The sequence below is a fragment of the Lepidochelys kempii genome, chromosome 1 (genome assembly GCF_965140265.1).
Source record: "Lepidochelys kempii isolate rLepKem1 chromosome 1, rLepKem1.hap2, whole genome shotgun sequence".
Lineage (NCBI taxonomy): Eukaryota > Metazoa > Chordata > Testudines > Cheloniidae > Lepidochelys > Lepidochelys kempii.
Window position 1 is genome coordinate 256,044,859 of NC_133256.1, and position 24,634 is coordinate 256,069,492.

Consider the following 24,634-nt stretch of genomic DNA (forward strand, 5'->3'; position numbering starts at 1 on the left):
TAAACACAAGTACTGCATTGTATGGGCCTGATTCTCCTGTCACTTGCATCTGGTGTAAAAAGCAATACAACTCCACTAAGTTCAGTAGAGTTACTCCAGCGTTACATCAGGGTAAGTGAGAGGAGAATCGAGCCCTTCGCTCTTGGGTATGAAAACAGTACGGCATTATACGGCATTGACCGCCAGTTCAGTGATCATTCCCACAGAGGCAAGAGAAAGGAGAGCACCTCATTTCTAGTTCAGTCATTATGGCATCAAAGCCTATTGCTTTCTCTTGCAGCCAGGAGTCTGATAGGAATAGTTCTTTGCACATATCTAGTATCTTCATTGCTGACTACTCATTTTATTCAGTAGGGTACAAAGGAAAAGACTCTCCTTAATTCCATATACCCTCAACTACCCTCGATCCCTGGATCCTTCCCAGGGAAATATGATAAAAATGACCTAGTCTCACTGTCAGTTTGTGAAATTAGGGCAACCATTGACACTAGCAGAAACACAGGCTACTTCAAAGCCTATGGGTGCAATTGAGCAGGGCTAGCATTTAGAAACGTAGGAATTTCCATACTGGAATAGACCTGTGGCCCACCTAGTCTAGTATCCTGTCTCTGACAGTGAGCAGCACCCATTCTTCAGAGGAAGGTGTAAAAATACCATGGCAGGAAATTGTGGCATAATCTCTCTCCATAAAGGTCTCATTCTAGTTTCTAACAGTGAGAGATTGGCTTAAGACTTTCTGAAGCAAGAGGTTTTAGATCCTGTGCAAAATGGTTATCATAATTAATTATCACAATTCTGGATAGTCCTGTTAGCCACATAAACGTCCATTCACTCACTGAATCTTACTAGGTTCTTGGCCACAACAACTTCCTGTGGCAGCGAATTCCACAGTCTAATTACAAACTGAGTGAAAAAGTATTTCCTGTTATCTGTTTTCATTTTGCTACCTTCAATTTCATTGCATGGCCCCTCCATGTGTCACAACAGGGATTACAGACGCTCCCGACCTACCTTACCTAGACAAATCATTATTTCATGTAATTTAATCATGTCTCCTCTCATCCATCTCCTTTCTAAGGTGAACAATCCCAATCTTTTCAATCTCTCTTCACATGGGAGGTTTTTTTCATGCCCCTAGTAATTTTTGTCACCCTTCTCTAAATCCCGTCTAGTTCCGCAATAACCTTAATGAGATGAGGTGACCAGCACTGCACAGTATTCCAGAGAAGGCCGCACCATTGATTTATTTAAAAGCATTATCATTTCCATATTATTCTGCATCCTGTACTTTATGCATCCTAACATCTTGTTTGCTTTTTTTGTCTGCAACTGTGCACTGAGCAGACGTTTTCACTGAGCTATCTGCCATGACTACCCAGTCCCTTTCCTGAGCGGATGCTGTTAATTTAGAACCCTGTAAAGGTGTACGAGTGGTCCCATTTCTTTCCCTCCAAAAGGTGCATTACTTTGCATTTATCCACACTGAACTTCATTTGTCATCATGTTGTCCTTTCATCAAGCTATTCATTTGGGGCTCAAGCAGCAGCCTGCAGGCATTGCCCCCGCCCCCAAATCCTTTAAATGTCAGTGCTCATCTCAGCTTTCATTTCCTTTCTTGCAAAGAAAAACCTCCCCAATATAAACAAATGGCTGGGAATGAATGTTTGCCCTGGCATGTCTCCCTGACAGTCACAGATTAGTCACAGCACAACAGTCGCCCAGGGCTGTGGCCACGGCACCCCTTATTTTTTGGTAGGCCCCTGGACTAACTCTTGTCTGAAGGCTGCCGTGAGCTGAGCCCGATCCTCTGCCGAGCTGCCAAGGAGGCCTCCAGTCACCAAGAGCTGGAGGCAACGAAGTGGAGGAACGGGCTCAACTGCAGGCAACTAGCAGAAGGGAGCGGCAGAAATGGGGGCCCAGGTCTCAGACTGCCCCAGTGGCGGCAGCATTCCCTCTGAGGGAAGAAGAGGAGGCAATGGGGGAAGGAGGGCAGGGAAGTGTGGACTCTGGCTTCCCCTTCACAACAGCAACAGCTGTCAAATTCCTTGGTGGAGGAAGGGAGGATAGCAACAGCTCATGAGGGTGAAAGGAAGAGGGAGGGGAGAGGGGAAAAAGAGACATTTTATAAAGCTGGGGGGAGCTGGGACAATTCAGAAGTGGAAAAGGAGGACCAGATTTCCAAAGGGTTGGGATCCTTCAGTGAGGGGAGATAGAGAAGAGACAGAGATGGGAGAGGACCCAGAATAAATAATGGAATAGAGGAGAGGAGAGAGGACAGAAAAAGGAGAATGCAGGAGCAAAGGCTACGAAGAACAGAGCAAGGAAAGCAAGAGGACAAGATCATGTAACCAGAGAGGGGGCCAGGGGGATGGACAACAGAGAACTGGGAGTGAAGATGAGAGAAGCAACGAAGGGAAAGGAGAGCTGCTTTTTAAAGAAAGAACAGAAGGAAGAGGAAGATGAAAAAGAAAATAAAAAGGGAAAACAATGGGGAGAAATGAGAACAAAATAAAATGGAGATGGCTAGAATGAATCAAAGATGGAGGGAGAGGAAAAAGCTGGGAACAGAGATGTAGAGGTAAGGTCACATATGCAAGGAAAAACCCCTAACTTTGAGGTGAATTTTCTTTAACGTCAGTTCTACGATCCCCCTGACACACCCTAACTCGCTGAACATTTGGGGGAAGGAAAGGGGTGGGGAGCAGCTGAATTCTCTAGCGAAACACACTTTCTTCTGTGAGCCCTTTGGAATGGCAGGACCTCACGTGTGATGTGCGGGAGCACAGTTCCTGTCAACTAGCGCAATCTGGAGGGCAGAAACGGCACAGAATGGAGGAGTGATGGCTTCCCCCGGGGATGGAAAGGGCATGTTCAGTTGGGAACCTGTTCTTAAAACAGGGGCAGTGATCAGAGATTCTGAAGCCTGCTCCCAGGCTTACCATTGCTTTTGGGTTCTGTTTTTAATGGTGCTGATGTAAAACCTCACCAACACCCCTGCCTATTGCTCCCCACCCCACTGAAGAACTCTGGATTAGACTATTCCAAACTGGAATGGGTAAAGCAGTGCACAGAGAAATGCATGGGTTAAAATGGAAACATCAAACAGGAATAGCTCTCTGTATCCCTGGAAAAGAGAACATTTATCTTATCCCCCATGTAATTTCTTTATGCGTTACTGCTGCCACACTACATCTTTGTGTCCCTCCCACTACATTTCCCACCCACTCCCTTCAACAAGGCAATTCCTGGTGTATTTCAGGACAATATTAACTCACTGCTACCTCTCTCTCAGTAGGAGGATTCATATTTGCTCTTTTAGAGCTATTTAGAAGTCAGGGCCCAGCCATTCACCATTGCAGATGAGCACTAACCTGTCATAGCTCACAAATGAAATGTGTTTGCTGGTCTCAGCCTGTTGGATATTCACCCACATCATAAAAGCTCTGCACAACTTGCCATGATTTACAGTCAGCTATGAATTAAGTCTATAGGAGGACTAAAACCACCAAAGCTTCAGGGCTCCATGGGCAAACTTCCTGTCTGCTGTCCCTCACCCTAATGAAATGTGATCTTTCCCCCACTTTTGAGTCCTTGATCTTTTTCACAATGAAGATGCAGCCAGCCAGCCCAGACCCTCCCTCCCCGTAGCCGGTGAAAAGCCAGCAGCAATCAACTATGTGCTGGGCCATCGCCTGCTGCCCTGGCTCAGGCTCAGCACTGCATCTAGGCCTCCTGTGATTCTGGACCTTGAAGGTACAAGGACCTTGAGTTAATTTGTTGCTGTTTACAGCATGTGCTCAGAGGAGGTCCAGGAGTAGAACAGCAAGGGGTACTACTAGTCAGGACTGGGGGGCACTGGCAAAGCTGTGTGAGCCAAGGATTAGAGTAACAGGCAGTTCTGCAGGGCTGAACTGAGGGGCATTGGCAGAGCTGTGTGGGGGTACTGGGACCAGGACCAAGACAGGAGATTGAGGAGCAGATCATGATCAAGGTACAATGACAAAGCTGCGAGGTGGCCCAGTACTGAAACAACAGGGAGTCTACACAGGTCGAGGATGAGGTACGTTGCCAGAACTGTGTGGAGAAAGCTTACCCAATGTCTGCCTGCACCCTGCTTTATTTTGCTGTCAACCCTTCCTTTTCACAAAGGCTGAAATTGCACTACACTCCTATGCACTGTTCAGGTATAACAAGCTGGAAAGAGAAACAGATCAGCTCATTAATTTTCCTCAGGAAGGGTCTCTAGGCAGGAATTATTTTCTGCACCAACATCCATTCAATTACTTGTCTTCACACCAGTGAGATCTACAGGGATGTCTAACCCTGTGCACATCACTCATGCCTTCTCTCACTGGACTGTTTTCTCCCTCTTCTCCAGTATAAAAAGCCTTCAAGAGCTGTTCCTTTTCTAATAATAATGACATGACAGAGCCAATAACAATACAGAAATACAAAATACAGTTCATTTCTATTTAAGAACATAAGAGCTGTCAGACTGGGTCAGACCAGGGTCCATCTTACCCAGTATCTGTACCAGAGCTTCAGGGGAACTGCATAGAACAGGGCAATTATGATCCATCCGTCTTCCACTTCTGGCTTCTGATAGTCAGAGGCTTAGGGTCGGTCCGAGCATGGGATTCCATTGCTGACCATCTTGGCAAATGTATTTATCCAGTTCTTTTGTGAACCCAGTTATACTTTTAGCTATCACAACATCCCATGGCAATGAGTTCCACAGGTGAGTTGTGCGTTGTGTGAAAAAGTACTTCCTCTTGTTTGTATTAAACCTGCTGCCTGTTAATTTCATCAGGTGACCCCTGGTTTTTGTATAGTGGGAAAGGGTAAATAACGCTGCTCAATTCACTTTTTCCACGCGACTCAGGATTTTGTGGGCCTCTATCATATCCCCCCATACCCCAGTTCTCTCTTTTCTAAGCTGAACAACCCTAATTTTTTTAAGTCTCTCCTGATATGGAAGCCATTCCACAGCCCTTAGCTGAAACTTTTCCAGTGCCACTATATCCCTTTTGAGATGGGGCGACCAGACCTGCGCACAGTATTCAAGGTGTGGTTACAGTCTGGATTTATACAGTGGCAGTGTGATATTTCTGTCTTATTTTCTAGCTCTTTCCTAATAGATCTTAACATACTGCTAGCCTTGATAAGGCCCCAATAAACTACTGTTTTTCCGGTTTTAAGATTCTATAAGAGGAGGATCAAATTAGTCCCTAGGAATAGAAATCTACAGTTAGACCAGAAGTATCATTCATAATAATAAATATACAGAAGGTTCCATGCAAAGAGGGAAATGGTTTGGAGAATCAGCAACTTTCTTAAAGGCAGAAAAGATGCAGAGTAGCAGATCTATGGGTGCAGTGAGTTTGCAGATCTCAGCTGTTTGATGGGTGGGTGAGCAATTAAAAAAGAGTGAGGTTTTTATATTAAAGGAGACAGTCTCTGCCCTTTTAAGAAAAACAGCACAAAGATTCTTGAGTGACATGAGAAATTGCTTAGACAGTGCAGCTCTATGAGAGAGAGGTACCTGGAGGCAGATCAGAAAACATTGCTAGTTTGGTACTTAACTTGAGCAGAGACTACATTTCTCCTCTTACCCTAGTGTAGGACTGGAGCTCATTGGTGGTCTGGAGAAAGAGGGGAAAGGACCCTCTGCAATGAAAGAACATTGAGATTTGAATCCTTATTCACTCCAGCACAGAAGGTCCTCCAGTATAAGGTTGGAAGTCCACTGTGGGGAGCCAAGCTACTGTCTGAAAGAAGTGGAACCCTCACACAGAAGGAACAAGGGGCCCAGATTTCCAAAAGGGACTAGTGACTTTGAGTGCTTGAAGATTTTGGTGCCTAACTTGAGACACCAAATAGGTGTTTGAAAGGATCTGATTTTCTGAAAGTGCCCCTGAAAAACACGCTCCCTCTTCCCCCAAATAACTAATCACTTTTGGAAATCTTGGCCGAGATACTAAGTTTCCCTCTTACCGTAGGATGAGGACTGGAGAGGTGGATCGCTGCAGGGAGCAGAATGGGTGGAGAGAGCCAAAAGCAAAATGAACATGGAGGCTGACAGGATGGTAACTGGGGCCAGATAAGTACCTGAGAGATAGATGGGGCCAGAGAAGGAGAGAGCTCGAGGTGATAACTGAGACTGATTGGTGAAGCAGAAAGACCCTTGAATAGTGGCATCCATGAGGATGCCCAGCCACACCGGGCCTATATAAAGGTAAATAACTACAAGAATATTTCTAAAAGAAAAACCCACTTTCAAATGATTACTACAGTACTTATCCACCACTTTCCAGCACCAGCCCAGATTTCACAGAGTCCTTGGAGGACTAAGGCAACCCCACATGCTAGTGGCATGTACAGTGTCCTTCTGCCAGTAGGCCAAGAACAAACATTGCCTACTTCCTCAGTTCTTTTCCAGCAGTATAGCTTCTCACACACCAATGGCCCCACCTCACCTTACAGGCCTGACCCAAAGCCCACTGAAGTTGATGGGAAAACTCCGACCTAACGGTGAGTGTGTCTCACTACAGTACACCACCACCCTGTAGATGTGGGGGATTCCAGCTGGAGGGTCCTCTTTGTCATTTCTACTCATTGTACACTTCATAGTATCATGAGGTTAGAAGGGACTGCAAGGGTCATCTAGCTGAACCCCCAGGTGAGATCTCAGCCTTCCGTCCTCCCAGGTGCCAGGCCACTGGTGAACTCTGTGGGGAAGGGAGGAACAGGTCCTGGCCCCCAAGCAGCCAGCTTTCAAATATGGTGACTGAGAGAAGTGTTTCTGATTCTCTCTCCAGAAAGGGCAGGGAAGCCAACTGCACTAATAAAAACCCCAGAGAGATGAGAGGCAAACACAAAGTTGCTTTTCATTTGCAACCCTTAGACAGCAGCTTGAAAAGGAGATTTGAAATATGGTCAGCTAGGGAGGGGGAATGAGAAGAAATCCAACCCCGCAGAAATCCCTGCGGGGAAGACCCCTCCTAGGGAAGCATGAGGCACTGCTGACTTGTCCCAGCAGCAAAGGCCAATTCCGCTTAGAGTTAGTGCCCTAAAATCCCTCCCTTTGCACACACCCTTGGCCAGCAAACTGTGCTGCTTCACTAGCCCCCTGTCAAAGTTTTAGTGCAAACTCTACCTGGCCTTGCCGCTCGGGAAAGGCCGATTTTAGCAGCTGGGCTAGTTAATTAGCAACAGAGCAGTAGCTGTGCGCGCCACCCTCCCTCTTTGCCTCCGCAGTCCCCCGGAGTGGGGTGGGAAGCCTCATCTCCCGCTGAAGGTTCACACAGCTTGGCGGCAGAGCAATTAAACAAAGCGGGGATGGGGAGGCGGGAGCTGATTATTGCCAGGGAGCGGGGCGCTGAGCCCCCCCCCCCAGCGCAGGCTGAGGGGGAGAGGGTCCTGCAGGGCCAAGCCAGCTGTCTGTCTGTCTGCATCTCGCACCCCCCTGTTGCAGGGCTGCAATTCCCAACCCTTGGAGCTCATTCACAGAGCGAGGGAGAGAGCCCCAGAGCGTGCTAGCGAGGGAGTGCACGGGGCTGATGGCTCCTTGGGGGACCGGATGGCAAGTGTGAAAAATCGGGACACTTTTCGGGGGGGGGGGGAGAGAGATAGTTGCCTATAAGACAAAGCCCCTAATAACCGCAGGTCTGGTCACCCTACAGGGGGGCAATTATGACATTTTAATGTAAATAGTCCAGCTCTTGTAATCTAGGGGTGGTCCTAGCTCAGGACATGTCAGTCCCTGTGCCTTTCGGGGCCGGTCCAATGTGGGGGAGAAGGAATGCAACCTCTCCGATTTGTCCTGTGTGTGTCGTCCCCCCCGTTGTAGCCATAGCTACGTGCCTGTGGGTGTACACACAATCGGAATGCACAATATTCCCTACATCAATGCCCTCCCCCCCCCTTATCTCTCGCCTTCATCTCCCAGCTAGATCTCCCAGCCTAGGGACACAGATCACCGAGAGGCTGTTTGCCCCCAAAGCTCCCCCTCTCATTTCGCTTTTCTTTCCTTTTCCTTTGAAGGGCTCTTATATCAATGTTTAATGAAGTAGCTGTCTCTCTCCCCGCTTCGGATGAAAGCTCCCTGAGCGGCTCTTAAGGATGGGGTGGTGGGGGTTTGGGTTTTTGTTTTTGGGAAGGTGTGTGTGTTTAAAACCTCCCCGCTGAATTTACTGCTATTGATTTTCTGGCTTGGAGTTAGCACCGAGTATTCAGCAGAGAGCTCCTCTGCAGAATGTGTGAAAGGCGGCGGTTTGGATAGAGAAAGGGCACCAAATGCAGTATGCGTCAAACAGACCATCGCTCAATGAAGTCACTTAGCTATTCAAAACATGTCCAGCCATCACTCAACCGTTTGCACCAAGAACTGGGGGGGGGGGGGGGGGGGGCATTCGCGCTTCTTCCCGGACCACAACCGTTTCCAAACAGCCTGGTTTGGTGAGAGACGTTAGGACACAACACAGGCTATTCCCTCCCCGCCTCCACCCCACCCCCAAAGCTCCAGGGCTGCTTTTAGAAAACCAATTCTGCGGTATCCACTTCCCGCTCCTCATCAGAGCGATCAAGGCTAATTCGATTAAGGTGGACCCATGGAGACATGGACATACGTGCACATTATCTGTGGATGTCCTCACCCCACCCCCAATCGACCCTCCTGCTTAGAGTCTCGTCTGGAACACCGATTTTACGATGCACGGAAATGCTGTGTGTGTGTGTGTCCATAAACCACACATTTGCATCCGTGCCCCTCTCCTTCCAGGACGTGATTTGAAGACCCCCCCCCCCATGCACACATACTCCAATAGCAATACAAAACAACACAGATTTAAAAGCAAAGTGCTGGCCTCCTCTCCCCACTCCCCCCCAACGTCTGAGTCCAGAGGCTGGCTGCATTGCTGGTTCTCCAGTGGCCATCAGACATGTCACTGTATGTGGGAGCTGAGTTGCTGCTCAGTTTCACCACATTATACTTAGGCTGGTTTTCTGTTCAAAGACTTATTTATTTTTAGACTTTGCAGTAACCCTTTAAAGAGAACAAACAAACAGGAGGGGGGACCCCGCAAAAACAAAACCCACCCCAGCAGCGTGTGGCTGCTCAGAGACATTACGAAATGCTCTTGAACTCTGCTTGAGCTGACTGGAATCATTCGGATTTTCCAAATAAGGCTGCTTAGACAGAACAAGATTGGGGGTTAGGTGTGTTTATCCCCCCATACAGGGAACTTGATATTTACATATGAGGTGTTTTGCCGTTTTTCCCCAGTTCCCAGACTTATGATCATCAAAGCAATTTGCAACGGAGAGCAATTATTTCACTCTGTTATTATAGCCAACAGTGCACCAGTTATGTAGCATTTCGCTTGCTTTCCCAGGCAATAATAATCCGGAAAAAGGCGGATCACACAATTGCTTTTAACAGGGTCTCTGGATGTTTACACAGTGCATAGATTACTCCAATTAGGAGGGGGTTTTTTGGAAGGGGGAAGAGGAAAGGATAAAGGAACAGAGTAGAGAGCATATTTTACCCCTCTTATTGCCTTTTCTTTCCTCAGCAACTAACCCAACCACCCGTGTTCCACGGTGGAAGTGAGAAAATGGTGGAATGTGGAGAGATTTATTTGGGGAGGGGGGAGGAGATCCGGAATCAAATACCTTCCAGGCAGCAGGTTCTCCATAATCCAGAATGGGTCATGACTTCCTCGTTCTTTTTGCTGGTTTCGTTCTCACTGACACTTTTAGTCTTGCAAACCCCTCTGGAGTAAAGCCAGTAGTCGGTCCCCACAGCTATGGTCATCAGGCTGAAGGCAGCGAAAGCACCAACGGTGGTTAAAAGCATCTGAACACCTCTGTCAAAGAGCCCCATAATTCTTCATTATACAAATACCCAACCGCCTTCTGATTCTTGGGGTGTGTGTGTTAATAAAATAATAATTCCACTACTAATATAATGGGTATATATATATATATAGAGAGAGAGAGATATCAAAAAGGGAGGTAAGAAAGCCCACGGAAAACAGTGTAAATTATAAAGACCACACGGGAAGAGGCTTGCCTTTTAAATCAGAAACGTTCCGGTTGTAATATAAAAAAGAAAGAAAAAGAAAAGAAAAAGAAAAGAACAAAAAAGACTAAAGCGAGAACCCCCCCAAACTGAGATGCCTTAATCCCTTTTCCTAAAATTCTGGTCTCCAGTTTCCATATGTAATGGCTAATTTGGAGATGGCTTCCACAGTGAACAGGGGAGTAGCAGCAGCAGCATCCTCAACACAATCTCTCATTATCTGGACCTAGACAGTTAGAGACTGTAAGAGCAGAGATGCAACCTTCAGGCGTCTTGCTTAGCTCTGCAGCCTGCGCCATGAAAATCCTTTTTCTTCTCAGTTATCTTCCTAGGATTTTTGTGGTTGGCTTTTTGGGGGGTTCAAATTCTTCCTTCCTTTTCGTCCTTTCTTTTTTCCTACCACCAAACCAGACTTCCCAGTATACTGTGAGCCCTTGATTTCATCGGTACAGGTGCTGAGCTCTTGCCTTCCATGGCTTTCCCCACAGCAGCAGCGGCAGTTGTTGTTGTTGGTAAAGTGGGCAAGAGAGGGGGGGTTTCTCCCAGAGAAGCGAGACGGATTTCCCTCCTCCTCTTGGCAAAGCTTCTGAAAAGAAGGGAACCGGTGCCTTGCTGCAGGATTCGCTGCCTCTGTCTCTCTTCCCTTGTTAGTTCCTCTCCCACCTACTGCATTACCGTGGTGGTGCTGAAGTGGACAGCTCCCCTGCACCGATTTCCCCGCGGTGCTGAAGAACAGCTCCTGTGCCTCTTGCCCGGGATGCTAATGGGAAACTGGGGGGCAAGCGCTTCCTCTTCCTATATCCTCTTTTCCCCAGCGTCTGCAAATGCGAGTGACCCTGCTCTGCTCGGAGGAGCAGGGAGGGATGGGGAAGGGGTTGATTCGCCTTCCCACTTGTCCTTTCCTGTTTTTACCCCTCTTCTTCCAAACCCTGAAATGATAACTCCCCTAGGATCCAGGAGCTGAGAGAAAGGCGTAGCTGGATCTCGCTCGCTCGCTCTCAGCCCAGCCTCCTTCGCATTCCAGCGATACGTGCCCAGAGCTCCAAATACAACCCTCACATCACAATTAGACCAGCACAGAACTTCAATCAGCCGTTTCTCTTCCCAGGAGACGGGGGAAATGTAACGTGGAAGGGTAATTCAAAATTAAATAAAATGTTTTTTTTTGTAAAAGCACTTTTAAAAGCACTCCATTATTCTAGGGCTGGCTATAAGTTACATAGTGGGGTTTTCCCCCTCTCTCCTCTCGTTTCTTTGTCTCTTCCTAACTAATCGTGCATGAATCTCTGGGTGGCTTTCTCTCTCTTTGTAGCTTTCCTTGAAATCCCAAATGCTGCTCCAACAAGCAGACATTTTGAAAAGATTAGTAATGAAAAGGGTTGCTGCAAATTGAAGTGTCTCCTCTCAAAAAATAATGCTCCTTTCCTGCCTCCATTTGAAACCGAGAGGTGCGTTGATTGAGTCCATTCGAATCAAAGTCGGAATAGTTCATTGTATTTTTAGTTTCCTGTGTCAGACATAACTCGTTAGTACCGAATCCGAAAACATGTCTATAACATTGTACAGTGCTGACATCAAAGCATGTCATAATCCTTTCCCCCTTCATTACACTAAGTTAATTACATTATTCACCTCGCTCCTCATTCTATATGTGTAGCTGTTCTTTACTCTAACACCAGTAAAGAGAAAAATGACTTCATCTAATTCCTGATGCTACAGATTTAATTTCTCTCGGATCAGCTTCATAGTTCAGAGAACAAGAGACCAGAAGGGCTGCTTTAGGTTCACTGTTTTTCTGCCAGAGGGGGGATGCAGGGAAGTTGAATCAGTTGGAGCGTTTGAGACACGTTGCAATTTCATAACTCTCTCTCTCTCTCTCCTCTCCCGCCCCCCTCCGCTGAGCTCATGCTTATAAGACAATCTCTCAGAGGTCTGCTGAACGCTAAAGAGTTTGTTAAAAAAAAAGTGAATTACAAACCAGTTTGCACCGGGTAGAAATTGATCTCTAAGCGTCGCCTTCTGCTATCGAATACTGACTGACCTACAATAAAACACCCGCTTCTCAGCTTTGCAAGTAAATAACCAGACTACCTGGGTTTTAGCCCAATTTTCTAGACGAACCGTTTCTGCCCACACAGGCAACGACAGCTTTGCTGTAGTGTGAAGATCATACACTCTCTCTTCCTTTGTCTTCTGCTTTCCCCCCTTTTTCCTTTGCTTTCCCTCTTCACCGTGTGGCTCCGTTGCCGACGACTTCTGGTTGTCTTCTTTGGCCCAGTAAACACATTTAAACCCAGGACAGTCTACAAACGACGTTCAGCGCATAAAACAGCCCGGCCAAGCAAGGGAAAACAAAGTTTATTGACGGGGCAGCCACGTGGCTACATTGGGGTATGGGTGGGACAAGGAGACTCCCCCTTTCCCTACCAAAAAGCTAGCGTCTCGCAGCCCCGCAAAACCGGTGCAGGGCAAGCTCCTTCGGGCGGGGCAGGAGATCGCCCAAACCCCAGCTGTGCCCAGCCCTGCTCCACGAGCCTTTAGGATCCCACCCTGCCCCAATCCTATTTATTCCTGTAAATTGCTAACCCGGCCACAGCAGAGCAGCCTCGCCCCCGAATTCCCCCCTGGCCCTGCCCCTCCTCAGAGCACAGAACTGTAACCCACGACGGAGTAAAATGGCCAACACCCTCAGGAGGTTTTGTTTGTCAACCAATGACTGCTGATGTGGAGCACCATCCGTAACAGGAGCTCTGTTCCGCAGCTGCCGTTCCTCCTGGTGGGGACGAGGGGAAGGATCGGAGGACCGAGCGTGGTTTCATGACGACGTTTAGGCCTGTCTGGGGAGATCTCGCCCCCCGCCCCAGCCTGCCCGGTTCAGTCCAGTCCTACAGTGGGGAGCGGAATTGCGGGTTTCTTGATGCACAAAAGGGAGTTCCCCTGAGCAAAGGGCGTGTTTTGCTGGCGACAGGTGGTACCACCCCCCGGCTGCTTTTTCTGCACTGTCTTCAGCAGGGGATGGATGGGGCTGTTTCCCTCCCCCATTGGTGTTCTCTTGTTCTGGTCCTAAATAGATACTGGGAAGGCCAATAGCCTCAGAGATCCCTTCCTCCAACCTCCAGTCCAGGAGAGTGACTAGAACCATACAGGACAGGGACCCCTCCAGAAAGGTTGCGTCTACCAGAAAGGGATCTTTGGAGAGGGGCTATAATTGTGAGGAAAGTCTTGGGGGGCTTGAAGGTCGGAGACTAAGACTACTTAGGAGCTAGTGGGATTATCAAAGACGTTTTTCCCCTCCCCCAGGGTTCCATAACTGTGACAGGGGGCGGGTCTAGGAGGGGGTGTCTCTGTCCCTACATTCATTTTTCATTCCTTTCTCCTCCGGGGATCTCGACCCATCATGGAATGTTCCGTTACACCCAGAATCCACAATCGCTCTGTACAGGAGGTAGGAGAGAACAGAGCAGCCAGCTGTACCAAGGGCTCTGAGGCGTGAGCTCTGGTGAAGAAAGATTACTAAAGTTAAAGGTGTAGTTTAACATATAATCCCTGGGGCACTCAGATACCACAGAACATGCTCACAGGAGAAAGTCCTACACACTTAACACAGTTAAATCTGCCTTCACCAAACAAGGACACCTTCTTTGTCCTATAATTGCAGAGGTGTTAATTGTCTACTTCATTTTAAGTGGTTTCTTGCAACCCCTTATGCTTAACAATCTGTCCCACCTTGTACTTAGCTGTGACAATCTGGCTACCTTTTTCAGATCTGAAGAAGGGCTCAGTGAAGCTTGAAAGCTTGTCTCTTCCACCAAGAGCAGCTGGTCCAATAAGAGACATTACTTCACCTATCTTGTCTCTCTCATATCCTGGGACCAACTTGATTACAACACTGAAAATCAGTGGGAATATGATTCTGGAATATTAGGGAAATTAGGCAAAATTTCAAAAGCACCTAAAATGACTTTGTATTCTATGTCATATTTTCAAAAATGATAGTCAGGAGCTTTAAATGCCATTGACTTTCAATGAGACTTAAGTGCCTATGTCACTTGGTGCTTTTGAAAATTTTACTTCTGCTCTTTAGAAATGCTGAGCACTTGTAGCTCCAGATGAAGCCAATAGGAGCTGCAGCTGTCAGCACCTCTGCAAATTAGGCCCTGATTACAGAAAAGGGTGGTTTAATGAAGAACAGGAAAGATCGTTTGGTGCTATGATTGTTTTCCTAGGGCCCAGTTGTACAACCCTTATTCTTTGAATGACTAGCCCTAGCAGCCCTACTCATGAACTAGGATCCCATCATGCTAGGTGCTGTACACACAGAACAAAAAGACAGGCCCACCCCAAGGAGCTTAGGCCCAGCTCCTCAAAAGGTATTTAGGTACCTAACTTCTACTGATTTCAATGGGATCTGAACCCTGTTCATACAAGTGAGCATTTGACTCGAATGGAACTACTTGCGTAAGTGTTAATCATTGTAAGTGTTGCACAACTGGGACCACAGTACATAACTAGAGGACCAGAAAAAACAAAAAAACAAACAAAAACAAAATCAGACACCCCCACAACCAACCAAACTCAAAGCATAGATTTAAACTGAAACAGAACAATGCAGTTGAAACAGATTTATGTTTCTAATTATATTGATATTAGAAGAATCATAGAAGTCAGAGACAGAAGAGACCTACTGGGTCATCTAGACGATTCCCTACATCAGCAAAGGATCGTTCCCTTCATTGCATTTTCTAGTGCTTTGACCAATATAGTTTCAAATTACACAAGCAATAGGAGATCCTTCCCTTGGGAGACTATTCCACAATGTACTAGAGTGCAATCCTGCAGGATGACAAGCACCTTAAGTTTCCATGGACTGCAATGGGAATTAAGGGGGCTCAGGATCTAATATAGCTTCTCACCAAGTTTTTCCTTTCCCACTATCCTAGTTATATGCCTTTGGACCATTCTGAATAATTTCTCTACCATCCGCAATGACATGATAGAGAAATAGAACCAATTACAGCAAAGAGGCAAAGGAAACAAAATCACATAATCACTCAAAATCTTCAATGTTGCATACAGCTGCTGCTGCTCATACTTTGGCGAGATACAGTGTAGAGTTCATCTTTTATACAGAGAATCATTTTAATACAAAAATGCATTACAGAATAACAACAGTCGCAGATTTTTATAACAGAGCTACAATAAGATACTACTATATGCTTTAAACAGAACTATGCAATACAACTACAGATCAATGGGAGAGACAGTAATAGGCTATGGGAGAAAAAGGAGATCTGAATGCTATTTGAAATGAAATGGAGTGATAAAACAGAAAGATATAGGAAATCTGTCTAAGGTGGCAAAAGCAGAAGACAAGAAGGTTCTTGCACCAGAAGTGATGTGATTTGGGGAGGAGAGAGAAAGAGACCGTACTAGGTCAGTGAAGGATGTGGGGAAGGTGTAAAGAAAGAGACCAAGTGCATGAAGTGGGCTGAAGCAAGTTCACAGGAGAACATTAAAAGCAGACAGGGCAACTCTGAATTAGATTATGAAAGGGATGAGGAGGTGTTTGAGGACTGGGTGATCCAGTGGAGCTTTTTGGTAGGTGTGAGAAGGCAGACAGTGATATTCTGCATATGCTGGAATCGAAGGATCCAGGGAAGTCATAGAGGGAGGAGTTGCCAGAGCCAAAGTTGAGAGGAGATGTAAACATGGAGTAGTGATGGAGCTGAGGCAGTTGTATTCATAGGCAATGTGGAGATGGTAGTAGGCAGCAGCACAGATATAGGAGATGTGGGAAAAGGAGAATTCAGAGTCATGCATGATGCCAAGTGGACAGCGGAGACAAGAGGGAGATCTGAGTTGTGGAAGGGGATGAGTCCTTAAGAGGGCTCCTTTTATCCAAAAGATGCACTTCAGTCTGAGATATTTAGCTGGAGGTCAGGAAAAAAGCCATAAAAGGATATGGGTGAGACAAGCAGAGAGGCTAAACAGAGCAGTCATTAATGGTATCAAAAGCTATCTACAATCCATAAGTAACAACACTTCATTAATGTCTTTCATCTGAAGATCCCACAGTATTTTACAACCATCAGTCTCACAACATCTAAATGAGGTTGGGATTGTTATACACATTTTACAAATGAGTGAGCTGAGGAAAGAAAAGTTAAGTGTGCTTTTGCCAAGACCACACTGTGAATCACTGATACAGCTGGGAGAACCCAAGAGTCCTGACTCCCAGCCTCCTTGTCTAACCATAAAAGTGACTGAAGTGATTTAAGATTAAACATACGTATAAAAGGCCAAATTTGTCTGTAGTGTAACTCCATGGGCCAATATGACTTGGAGGAAGAAGGTGGATAGGAAAGAGGTCAAGAATTAAAACTTGTAGGACTCCATAGAGGAGTGATATTGGTGCAGAAGAAGAGCTATCTCCAGAGGCAGAGGAAAAGGTAATTTGTTCGGAAGGAGTGGAACCATGACAGAGGCAACTAGGTATCTGAGCAAAGGAAGGTGGAGTTGATAACACACTCTCTCACTAGGTTTCCATATGGCATCCATCACCATAGTATCTAAGTACCCCACACACGTTAATGCATTTATGCTCGTCCCACTCTCATAAAGTATTATTATCCACATTTTGCAGATAGGGGACTGAGGTATAGAGAGATCAGGAGCCTGATGCAAAGCCCATTGAAGTCTATGGGAGTCTTTCCATTGATTTCAGTGGGATTTGGATGAGGTTCTAAGTGACTAGCTCAAGGTCACACAGGAAGTCTGTGGCAGAGCTGGAATTGAAACTAGGAGCATGTCTACACTAGAAATGCTACAGTGGCACAGCTGCAGTGCTGTAGCTGCTCTGTAGTATAGACAGTGACAGAAAGGGTTCTTCTGTTGCTGTTGTAAATTCATTGGAATTCTTCTGTCAACCTCACAGTGTCTACCCCGGGGCTTAGGTTGACTTAATTACATTGCAGGGCATGAAATTTTTCACAGCTCTGAGCAATGTAGGTAAGACGTGCTAACTTTGTTGTGCAGACCAGCCGTCAATTTTCTGAATCCCAACTTCCATGCTTCAACTCCAAGACCATCCTTGCTCTCCAAAGTTTAAGTGGGGTCTCACTGATCTGTGATTTTAGGATTCTATTCTCTGTTTGTTCTACCAGATCAAAGAACAAAATAAATCTCCAAGGAAAGGATGAGTACTATGGTGCACAAACAGCACCTAGGGCTTCTGGATGGGATAAGGGCCGTATTGTCTTCCTCCCTTTATCTAATCACCTCCTCCCTCTCATCTTTGCCCTCATTTCACCTCCCTTGTCCTCTCCTAGTCATTGTCCCTTTTCTCCATGACCGTTACAGCTTGAATTTTTTGCCTCCACCTGATTCTTTCCAGTCAACCCTGCCCTGTCCTGTCCTGTCTTTTCCCAGAGTAAGAGGGGAATTCAGTCTCCAAGTTAAATTAATACTGGCATCCCCCCCCAACACACACACACAAATACATGCAAACACACACATTCCTTTCTTTGGTGGATTCTCCACTTTTCTTGGGATGAGATTTAAAAAAAACCAGGCGGTCTAAATGGTTCCTCGGTCCAGGAATTTCCCGAAGTGCACACACACTGCTCCCCAAATAGACCTTTCTGTGTTGTATTCATTCTAACCCCTTTTTAATCACACGCTGCTAAATGTCACCTCTTGGGCCTTGTGGGTGGATTTCTTCCACCAGAGAAATACTATCCCTCCTTTGGGTGAGACAGGCAGCAGAGATGGACAGGGTTTCTATAGCAAATTCTCCACAGAGCTGGCTTTCTGGGATGTGAACTGTTTTACCTCTGTCCCTCTTTCCATGCTGTGGTGGGTTTTGTATGTTCAGCAACTGCCTGATCAATAGGAATAGGAAAGAAATCAATGCATGTAACCCATTAGCTCTAACAGAGGGCAGGCTGCTGCTAAGTCACTCCAGCCAGAATTACTAAAGTATCCTTACCGAGGCTAACACAGATTTATTGGATGGGACTCGCAAAGAAAATCGGGGAGAACATTTTCCTCACTCCCACCAGCACATTTAACCCTTCACACACTGTTGCACAAACAGAGCACATGCCATGAACCCCATACATATCTAATCCTCCTTATGCTTCCCCTTAGTACCCAGCTTTGCACACCTCCCTGCACAACCCCCATCTGCCTACTCTTTCACACCGATACATGTACCTAATCCCTCCACCCACATACAGACCAATACCCCACAGAAATCCACCTGTCATAGCCACTCCTGGCCCCTACCCTTCTGACCAAATCCTCCATAAACACCTGCCCTTCCCCACACATCCACCCACAAGCACACAGACACATGCAACCATGGCATCAAATTCCAGAACCAGGTGTCATGCCGAACGGCTTGGGGAGGCCGCACACAAGGATGAGCTAATGTCTGAATTGCAAAGCTAGAAACAGCAAAGAAGGAAAAGCCATTTGCCCATTGTCGGCAGAGGGTTTGTGAATGGGATGTAGAATTATTCTGTGGTCAGGAACTGCTTTGAGTAGAAGGCACAAGGATGGGACCTCACTGGGGGAGCAGTGTATATGCACGTAAGGCTAGAACTGAACAACATTCAGAGACAGAAGGCTTAACCTCATTCCCACTGAAGCCATTGCCAAAACTCCCATTAATTACAATGAGAACATTCTCTAGCCCTGGATTCTTTTCACACTTCAGGAGGAGGGCTGGTCCCTGGTCCCTTCAGGTCAGATTTAGGGTCCACTGGTGAGCTAATGATTTCACAGGAAAAAAATATGTGAAACTCCAGTAGGGAAATACATTGCAGGAGTGGACTGGCTGATAAGGAAACATGGTCCCTGTTTTCATGCAAATATACCAGTAATCAAGAGGAAGAGAGAAAAACAGAGAATACGAGTGAGGAGAGAGGGAGAGAAATCTAATTGTACCTAAATGGAAGGATTTTGAAAGGCTTCCTGGCAGCATAAGCAGGAAAATGAATGGCAAGGGAAAGTGAGGCCTACAATGGGGATTATTCACTCTGACATTGATCAATATTTATTGGTAGCAGACCTTCTCCCTGTGTACATGGCAGAGAAGAACAGGTTAAAGAATATTTAGATAAGTTAGAGTTATCTAAGTCAGCAGGGCAAGATGAAATTCATACTAGGGTACTTAAGGAACAAGTCATGTCCATTGAAGGTTGGACAAGGAGTAATGGGTTTAATCTGCAGCAAGGGAGATTTAGGCTAGATATTATGAAAAACTTTCTAACTATAAGGGTTGCTAAGCTCTGGAACAGGCTTCCAAAGGAGGTTGTGGACTCCCCACCATTGGAAACTTTTAAAAACAAGCTGGACAAACACCTGTCAGCAATGGTCTAGGTTTACTTGGTCCTGCCACAGTGCAGGGGGCAGGACCAGATGACTTTTCAAGGTCCTTTCCAGCCCTACACTTCTATGATTATATTATAGTAGTGCAGAAAAAGCCCCTGTGCGGCCTCACCCTTTTCACTTTCATCTGCCAAAGCCACAGTCCACTGTTAACACAAGCACCCTCCATTTGATCCTCTACAGAAGCATCATAGAAACTTCATCAGCTGAATCTCATAAGGAACAGATTTACTTTCCCAGTGCAGCCACTGGAAATGATGCAGGCCTCTCTGCCACAGGCCACCCACATGTTCCTCTCTCCCCTTTAGGCCATCCTCAGCCCTCTTGCCACAAAAGACTGGCTAGTTTAGGGGATCGGCAATGACATACAGATCCTCTCACTTCTCTAACATCCAGCTGTGCGAGTCAGAGCTAATGATGAAGACAGGAAATTTTCTAAGAAATGTTATGGGCAAATCAAAAGTTCTGTCACAGTGCAAGATCCAAAGGGGAAAGCAGCTGACCCTTTGGAATTCATTAGTAAGCGCACGTCTGACATTGCAGAGGAACAAATCTAGAGAAATATACGACCTAAAGACTATTTAGGAACTTTGTGAGTACAGGAGCTCAGAGGGGTCAAACATATAGAAGCTCAAATCATAATGGGTGAAGCCCTGGCTCCTTTGAAATCAATGGGAGTTTTGCTATCTGTAGATACACAGCTGCTGTAGGCAACCCTGAAAATATTTCATATGACACAATCCTGTATTACAAATTTTAGGAACCATAAAGTGAACCCATATAGAAGAACTTTGCTAAACATGTCAGACTAAGCATGTCAGACACCACAGAGGCACTCAGACACCATGGTGATGGGCATAGTATAAGAACCTGTCATAGACAGAAGTCATAGATAGGCTAGGACTATTATTCTGTTCTTCAGGAATGAAGACCAAGATATTTTTTTTAAAAAAACCTGCTTAATCTCTTAACTTCATATTTAGGCACCTAATAAGTGGACTGATTTTCAAATGCACTGAGCAGACAGCGGCTCCAACTGTCTTTACAGAAAACTACAGAAACTCAGCACCTCTGGAAATCTGGCTACTTATTTAGGTGCCTAAATATTGATTTATAAGCTTAACTTTAAGATCCTATTTTTAAAAAATCTTAGTAGAAATTAAGCTAGGATTTCAGAGGCTATGATTTGGGTGTATAATCAAGGGCTATTATTATCTATCATCTACTGTACACTATGATGATGTGTGTTAATGTGGCCCTGTGTAGTATCTGGGAGCTGTCTGGAGGGAGAGAGGCATCTGTTCACACATATTGTGGCAAATCTGTGGCCAGCTAGGTCACTTCACAGTTGTCACTATGCTACACACCATGGCAGCTCAGGATTTCATGGTATCACCAGGGACAGAATTTGGTCCTTCTGCTCCAAAATTCCAGGCTCTTGCCACTTGACCTAAAGGAGAATCTCCACTAGCTGTTTTGGTCTTTGACACACAGTTGGACAGTTCTGATTCCAGCTAGCAAAAGGCAGCTTGAACACACATCCTAGCCATTTCATTGCAATATCAAATATGGGGGGAGGGGCTGTCTTTCTCCTCTGAGTGTCATTAACTAGTTTACTCTGCTTGTGGATTATTTGCTGCCATTTCTTTTGAGACAACCATCAGGCAGCACGGCTGAGGACATTAGGGAGGGGTCTGCCAGCAATGCCTCTGACCTCCATACTCAGAGCACAGGACAAGGAGCTGAACAGAAGAAGCAGGATTAGAACCAGCTGCCTGGAATTTCAGGAAATTCCCATAAACTCTCTGAGCTGGGGAGATACCTGGGAGAGGAGTAGCCAATTGCGCAGGGTCAGAGTCTCATCCTACTCACTATTAGTTGCATTCTTGGATGATATGGCTCTTGCCTGCTCATGTGCACTTGTGTGTCTGATCCATCCACCATTTGGGTAAAACTCTTCAGTTGCCATCTTTCCAGTATCTAGCCCAAAGTTACAAGCCACTCCTCTTTTACACAGACCACTGGGACACTTGTCTGCAACTGACCTATATTAGTCTAAAGCTCCATTTGCTCTGGCCTGAACTCCCCTCTCTTCCCCCACCCAGCACACATGCTGCCCCTCCCCCCAAACACCTTTATACATCCAAGGACATTGCTAAAATAAAATGATCACAACCTGGCCCTCCGGGAACTTCAGTTTTACAGTTTGCCCTGCTCTGATGCTGATAGAATTCACAACCTAGTTCAAGAGAGACAGCCAGAGAGTGAGAGAAAGGAGGCAGACAGCCAGGGACAGAAAGGGATAAAGGGGCTAAGGAGAGAAAACAAGACTTGAAACAGTCAATTAGAAGAAGTAAGCTGAAGCAAAAAGAGAAAGACCTATAATCTGGGAGAGAGAGAGTCTGGAACACAGAGAAGAAGGGACAGGGAAGATGAGAGGCTGACAGAAATCTAGAAGATAAGAAAGTCATAGAGAAAGAAAGAGACTGAAAAAAGAGAGGAAAAAAGAACAGAAAAGAGGTGATGTAGCCAAAAGAACAATGGGACAGTTGGAGTCAGATGGAGAAAGAGGGGAAAGATGGTGGCTAAAAGACCAGGAAAAAAAGAAAATGAAGATGGTGGCCATGGGCTCAGACTGGGTTGGGAGAAGAGAGGGTGCATGTCCCACCTGAGAACCCACACTGGAAGAACAGGGTGAGAAAAAACCAACACAACCATACTTGTTCTGTCATTTAAAACTCATTCAAACAACCCACCAGAAACTAGTCAACAGCTTGCAGTGTAATGCTCTAGGGCATCCTGAACCCTAATAAAGGGAAAGGGTTCTGTGCTAATGCCCAAGGAATGTTTACTTTTCTCTGCATCCTCAGGACTGGGAACACCTTTCTCTGTCTTGTCAGTTCACCCTAACCTAGCCTGAGTGCTCCTTGCTAGTACCAGGGGGACATTGCCAGTCTCCGAACTCTGCCCTGCAGTCTCCTCTCCCAGTGTGTGGTAAGGGAACCTCAAACCCCCACACATGGAAGAGCTCACACACTATTAGTCTCTCTTGTTCTTATATACGCCTAGGACCAGTAACCCCTCCCCACCACACATCCCCCCACCCCCACTTTCGCCCACAGAGCCTGTTGAAGATATCATCCGCCATTCAGATGGATGTCTCCTCCTCTCTTGCCACCTCTCTCTCCTCGCTCACTTGCTCCTTCTCACAGCCCCTCTCCCTTCCACTCACACAATATCTTTGTCACACTGTGTATCCATCTCCATCCATCCAGTCATCTATGGCCTTTCTAATGCACTCATTACTGTAGTCTCTCTCCCCACATTCTCTCCTTCATGCAGTCCATCTCTCTCCCTGCTCACAACTGCCAAATTTGCCTCTCTCTCTCCTTCACAGCTCTCTCTCTCTCCCTCCTCCAGCCAGTCCTTCTCTCTTTCCCACACACAGTGCATCTGTCTGTCTCTCCCTCCATCAGTTAATTTCTCTTCCTTGCTCCCACACACTGCCCATCTGTCTGTCCCTCCTTCACATGGTTCATCTCTCTCACCCTCACACACTGGCCCATCTCTGTCTCTCTCTCCCACCTCCACACAGTCCATCTCTCTGTGTCTCCTACACACCCAGGCCCATGCTCTCTCTCTCCCCTACTGAGAGGAGGCAGCGGCAAAGAATTTGCTGCTGACCGTTGCATTGCTAGGAGGCAAACACATGGCCGGCCTTGTGCAGGCCAGTTTCCGCCTGAGTGCCCCAAGTCACATATCCCCAGCATCATCTCCAGCACTGAGAAAACAGATGGTATAATAAACGAGTGCAGTCTGATGGGGGGGCAAAGGGGTGCCTGCCTGGAACCCCCCCCAGACAGATACACACCAAGCTCAGGCACTGTCCTGATACCAGCCCAGTTTCCTGCCAGACCATAGAGCCAACCAATGCTTGAACTCTGTGCTGGGCCCCAGGTGGACAGCGGCAGGCATGCATGCCAAGGGATAGGATGTGAAGTGCTTCTTCCGGGCTGTGGCTTTAGACTCCAGAAAGATGGGTGTTAGGTAGGTGCAGGAGGTGCAGCACGGGGGTGCAGGGCACAGGCAGCATGCCAGAGGTATGTTGGGACAGCCTCAGCGGCACAAAGGTGAGTGGGAATTGTGGGCAATGCTATGGGAGATGTTGGGAGGCAGCTAGATACTGAAGCGTATATAACTGCCTGATGTCCGGCAGCTTCCTCTTCAGCCACGTGCTCTGCCCCGTCTCTCCTGCAAGCTCCTGTCACTTCTGCTTAGCAGTGTCTCCTATCTTGGTAAATAGTAAAAACAACACCACTAGGCAGACTCGGGTGACAGGGTCGTCAGCAGTAGCCGTGACTCAATCCTTGCCCAAGAGAAACATCCTGAGGGTTTCAGTGGGTGGGCAGATCACAATGGATGAAAGGGCTTATTTATTCCTCTGAGTTTAGGGCTCTTCTGTGAGTCATAGCACCACGCATAGCACAGTTCTCCACCCCAAGTACCTCCACACAGATCTGAGTCCCACCCATGATGCTGGCCACAGTCCCCTGAATTCCACAGGTACCCAGCCCCAAGATCCCCATGCCGACCCATGGCCAACCTTGTTTCAGTCCACACTCCTTCTGTCCCAACAACCCATACATTTTCCTCAAGCCCAGCATAGTCACACTGACCTCAGCCTGAGTATCTTCATGTGAACATCAGCTATGAAACCCACCATCCCAACACCTCAAGGCTATCTCCTCCAGACCCCATGTTCTGACATCCCCATCAGCTGGCTTTGAGCGTGATGCCCTCCAAACGGCCCCTGAGCCCCATTACTCCCAGCTACAAAATGCTTAGGTTGAAACCCCCCCACCCCCACAAAAACAAGTCCTAGTAACATTGCACCAAGTCCACATGAAACTGATTAAATACAAAAAAGAGGAGTCAGTGATGCTTCGCTTAGACTTAAAAGACCAAACAACTGAAGCACACACAATAAAATACGTCTTTCACATGAAGAGCTGGGTGAATTATTTATGGCAAGTAATTTGCTCATTTAATTTAGCCATTTTTTCTGTTTGCAGAATGTCTATGTGGAGATTGCAATTTTCTTGAATTTGTCAATAGTTGTTGAGTTCTTTTGCTGCATGACTTGATTGTGAACAGTCTTTG

At 46.6% G+C, this 24,634-nt stretch overlaps 2 protein-coding genes across 12 annotated transcripts in view; both read right to left on the bottom strand.

The window, feature by feature from the left end:
* Positions 1 to 12,062, bottom strand: part of CACNG2 (calcium voltage-gated channel auxiliary subunit gamma 2) — a 60,014-nt gene extending 47,952 nt beyond the window's left edge. The window contains exons 1-2 of one of the 3 annotated variants that reach the window (XM_073325175.1): positions 10,344 to 12,059; positions 9,673 to 9,818 (exon numbers count right to left, since the gene is read on the bottom strand). In XM_073325175.1, coding sequence (XP_073181276.1) covers positions 9,673 to 9,814 — 142 coding nt within the window. In that variant the 5' untranslated portion in view covers positions 9,815 to 9,818; positions 10,344 to 12,059. Of the gene's footprint in view, positions 1 to 9,672 lie in introns of all 3 variants that reach the window. The other 2 variants (XM_073325185.1, XM_073325166.1) reach the window with 2 other exon arrangements.
* A 48-nt stretch (positions 12,063 to 12,110) lies between these two features.
* IFT27 (intraflagellar transport 27) overlaps positions 12,111 to 24,634 on the bottom strand; it is a 30,084-nt gene continuing 17,560 nt past the window's right edge. For 4 of the 9 annotated variants that reach the window (XM_073325217.1, XM_073325226.1, XM_073325196.1 and 1 more), the window contains one exon: positions 12,114 to 13,577. In XM_073325217.1, coding sequence (XP_073181318.1) covers positions 13,410 to 13,577 — 168 coding nt within the window. In that variant the 3' untranslated portion in view covers positions 12,114 to 13,409. Of the gene's footprint in view, positions 13,578 to 24,363 lie in introns of those variants that run through there. The other 5 variants (XM_073325280.1, XM_073325244.1, XM_073325261.1 and 2 more) reach the window with 4 other exon arrangements.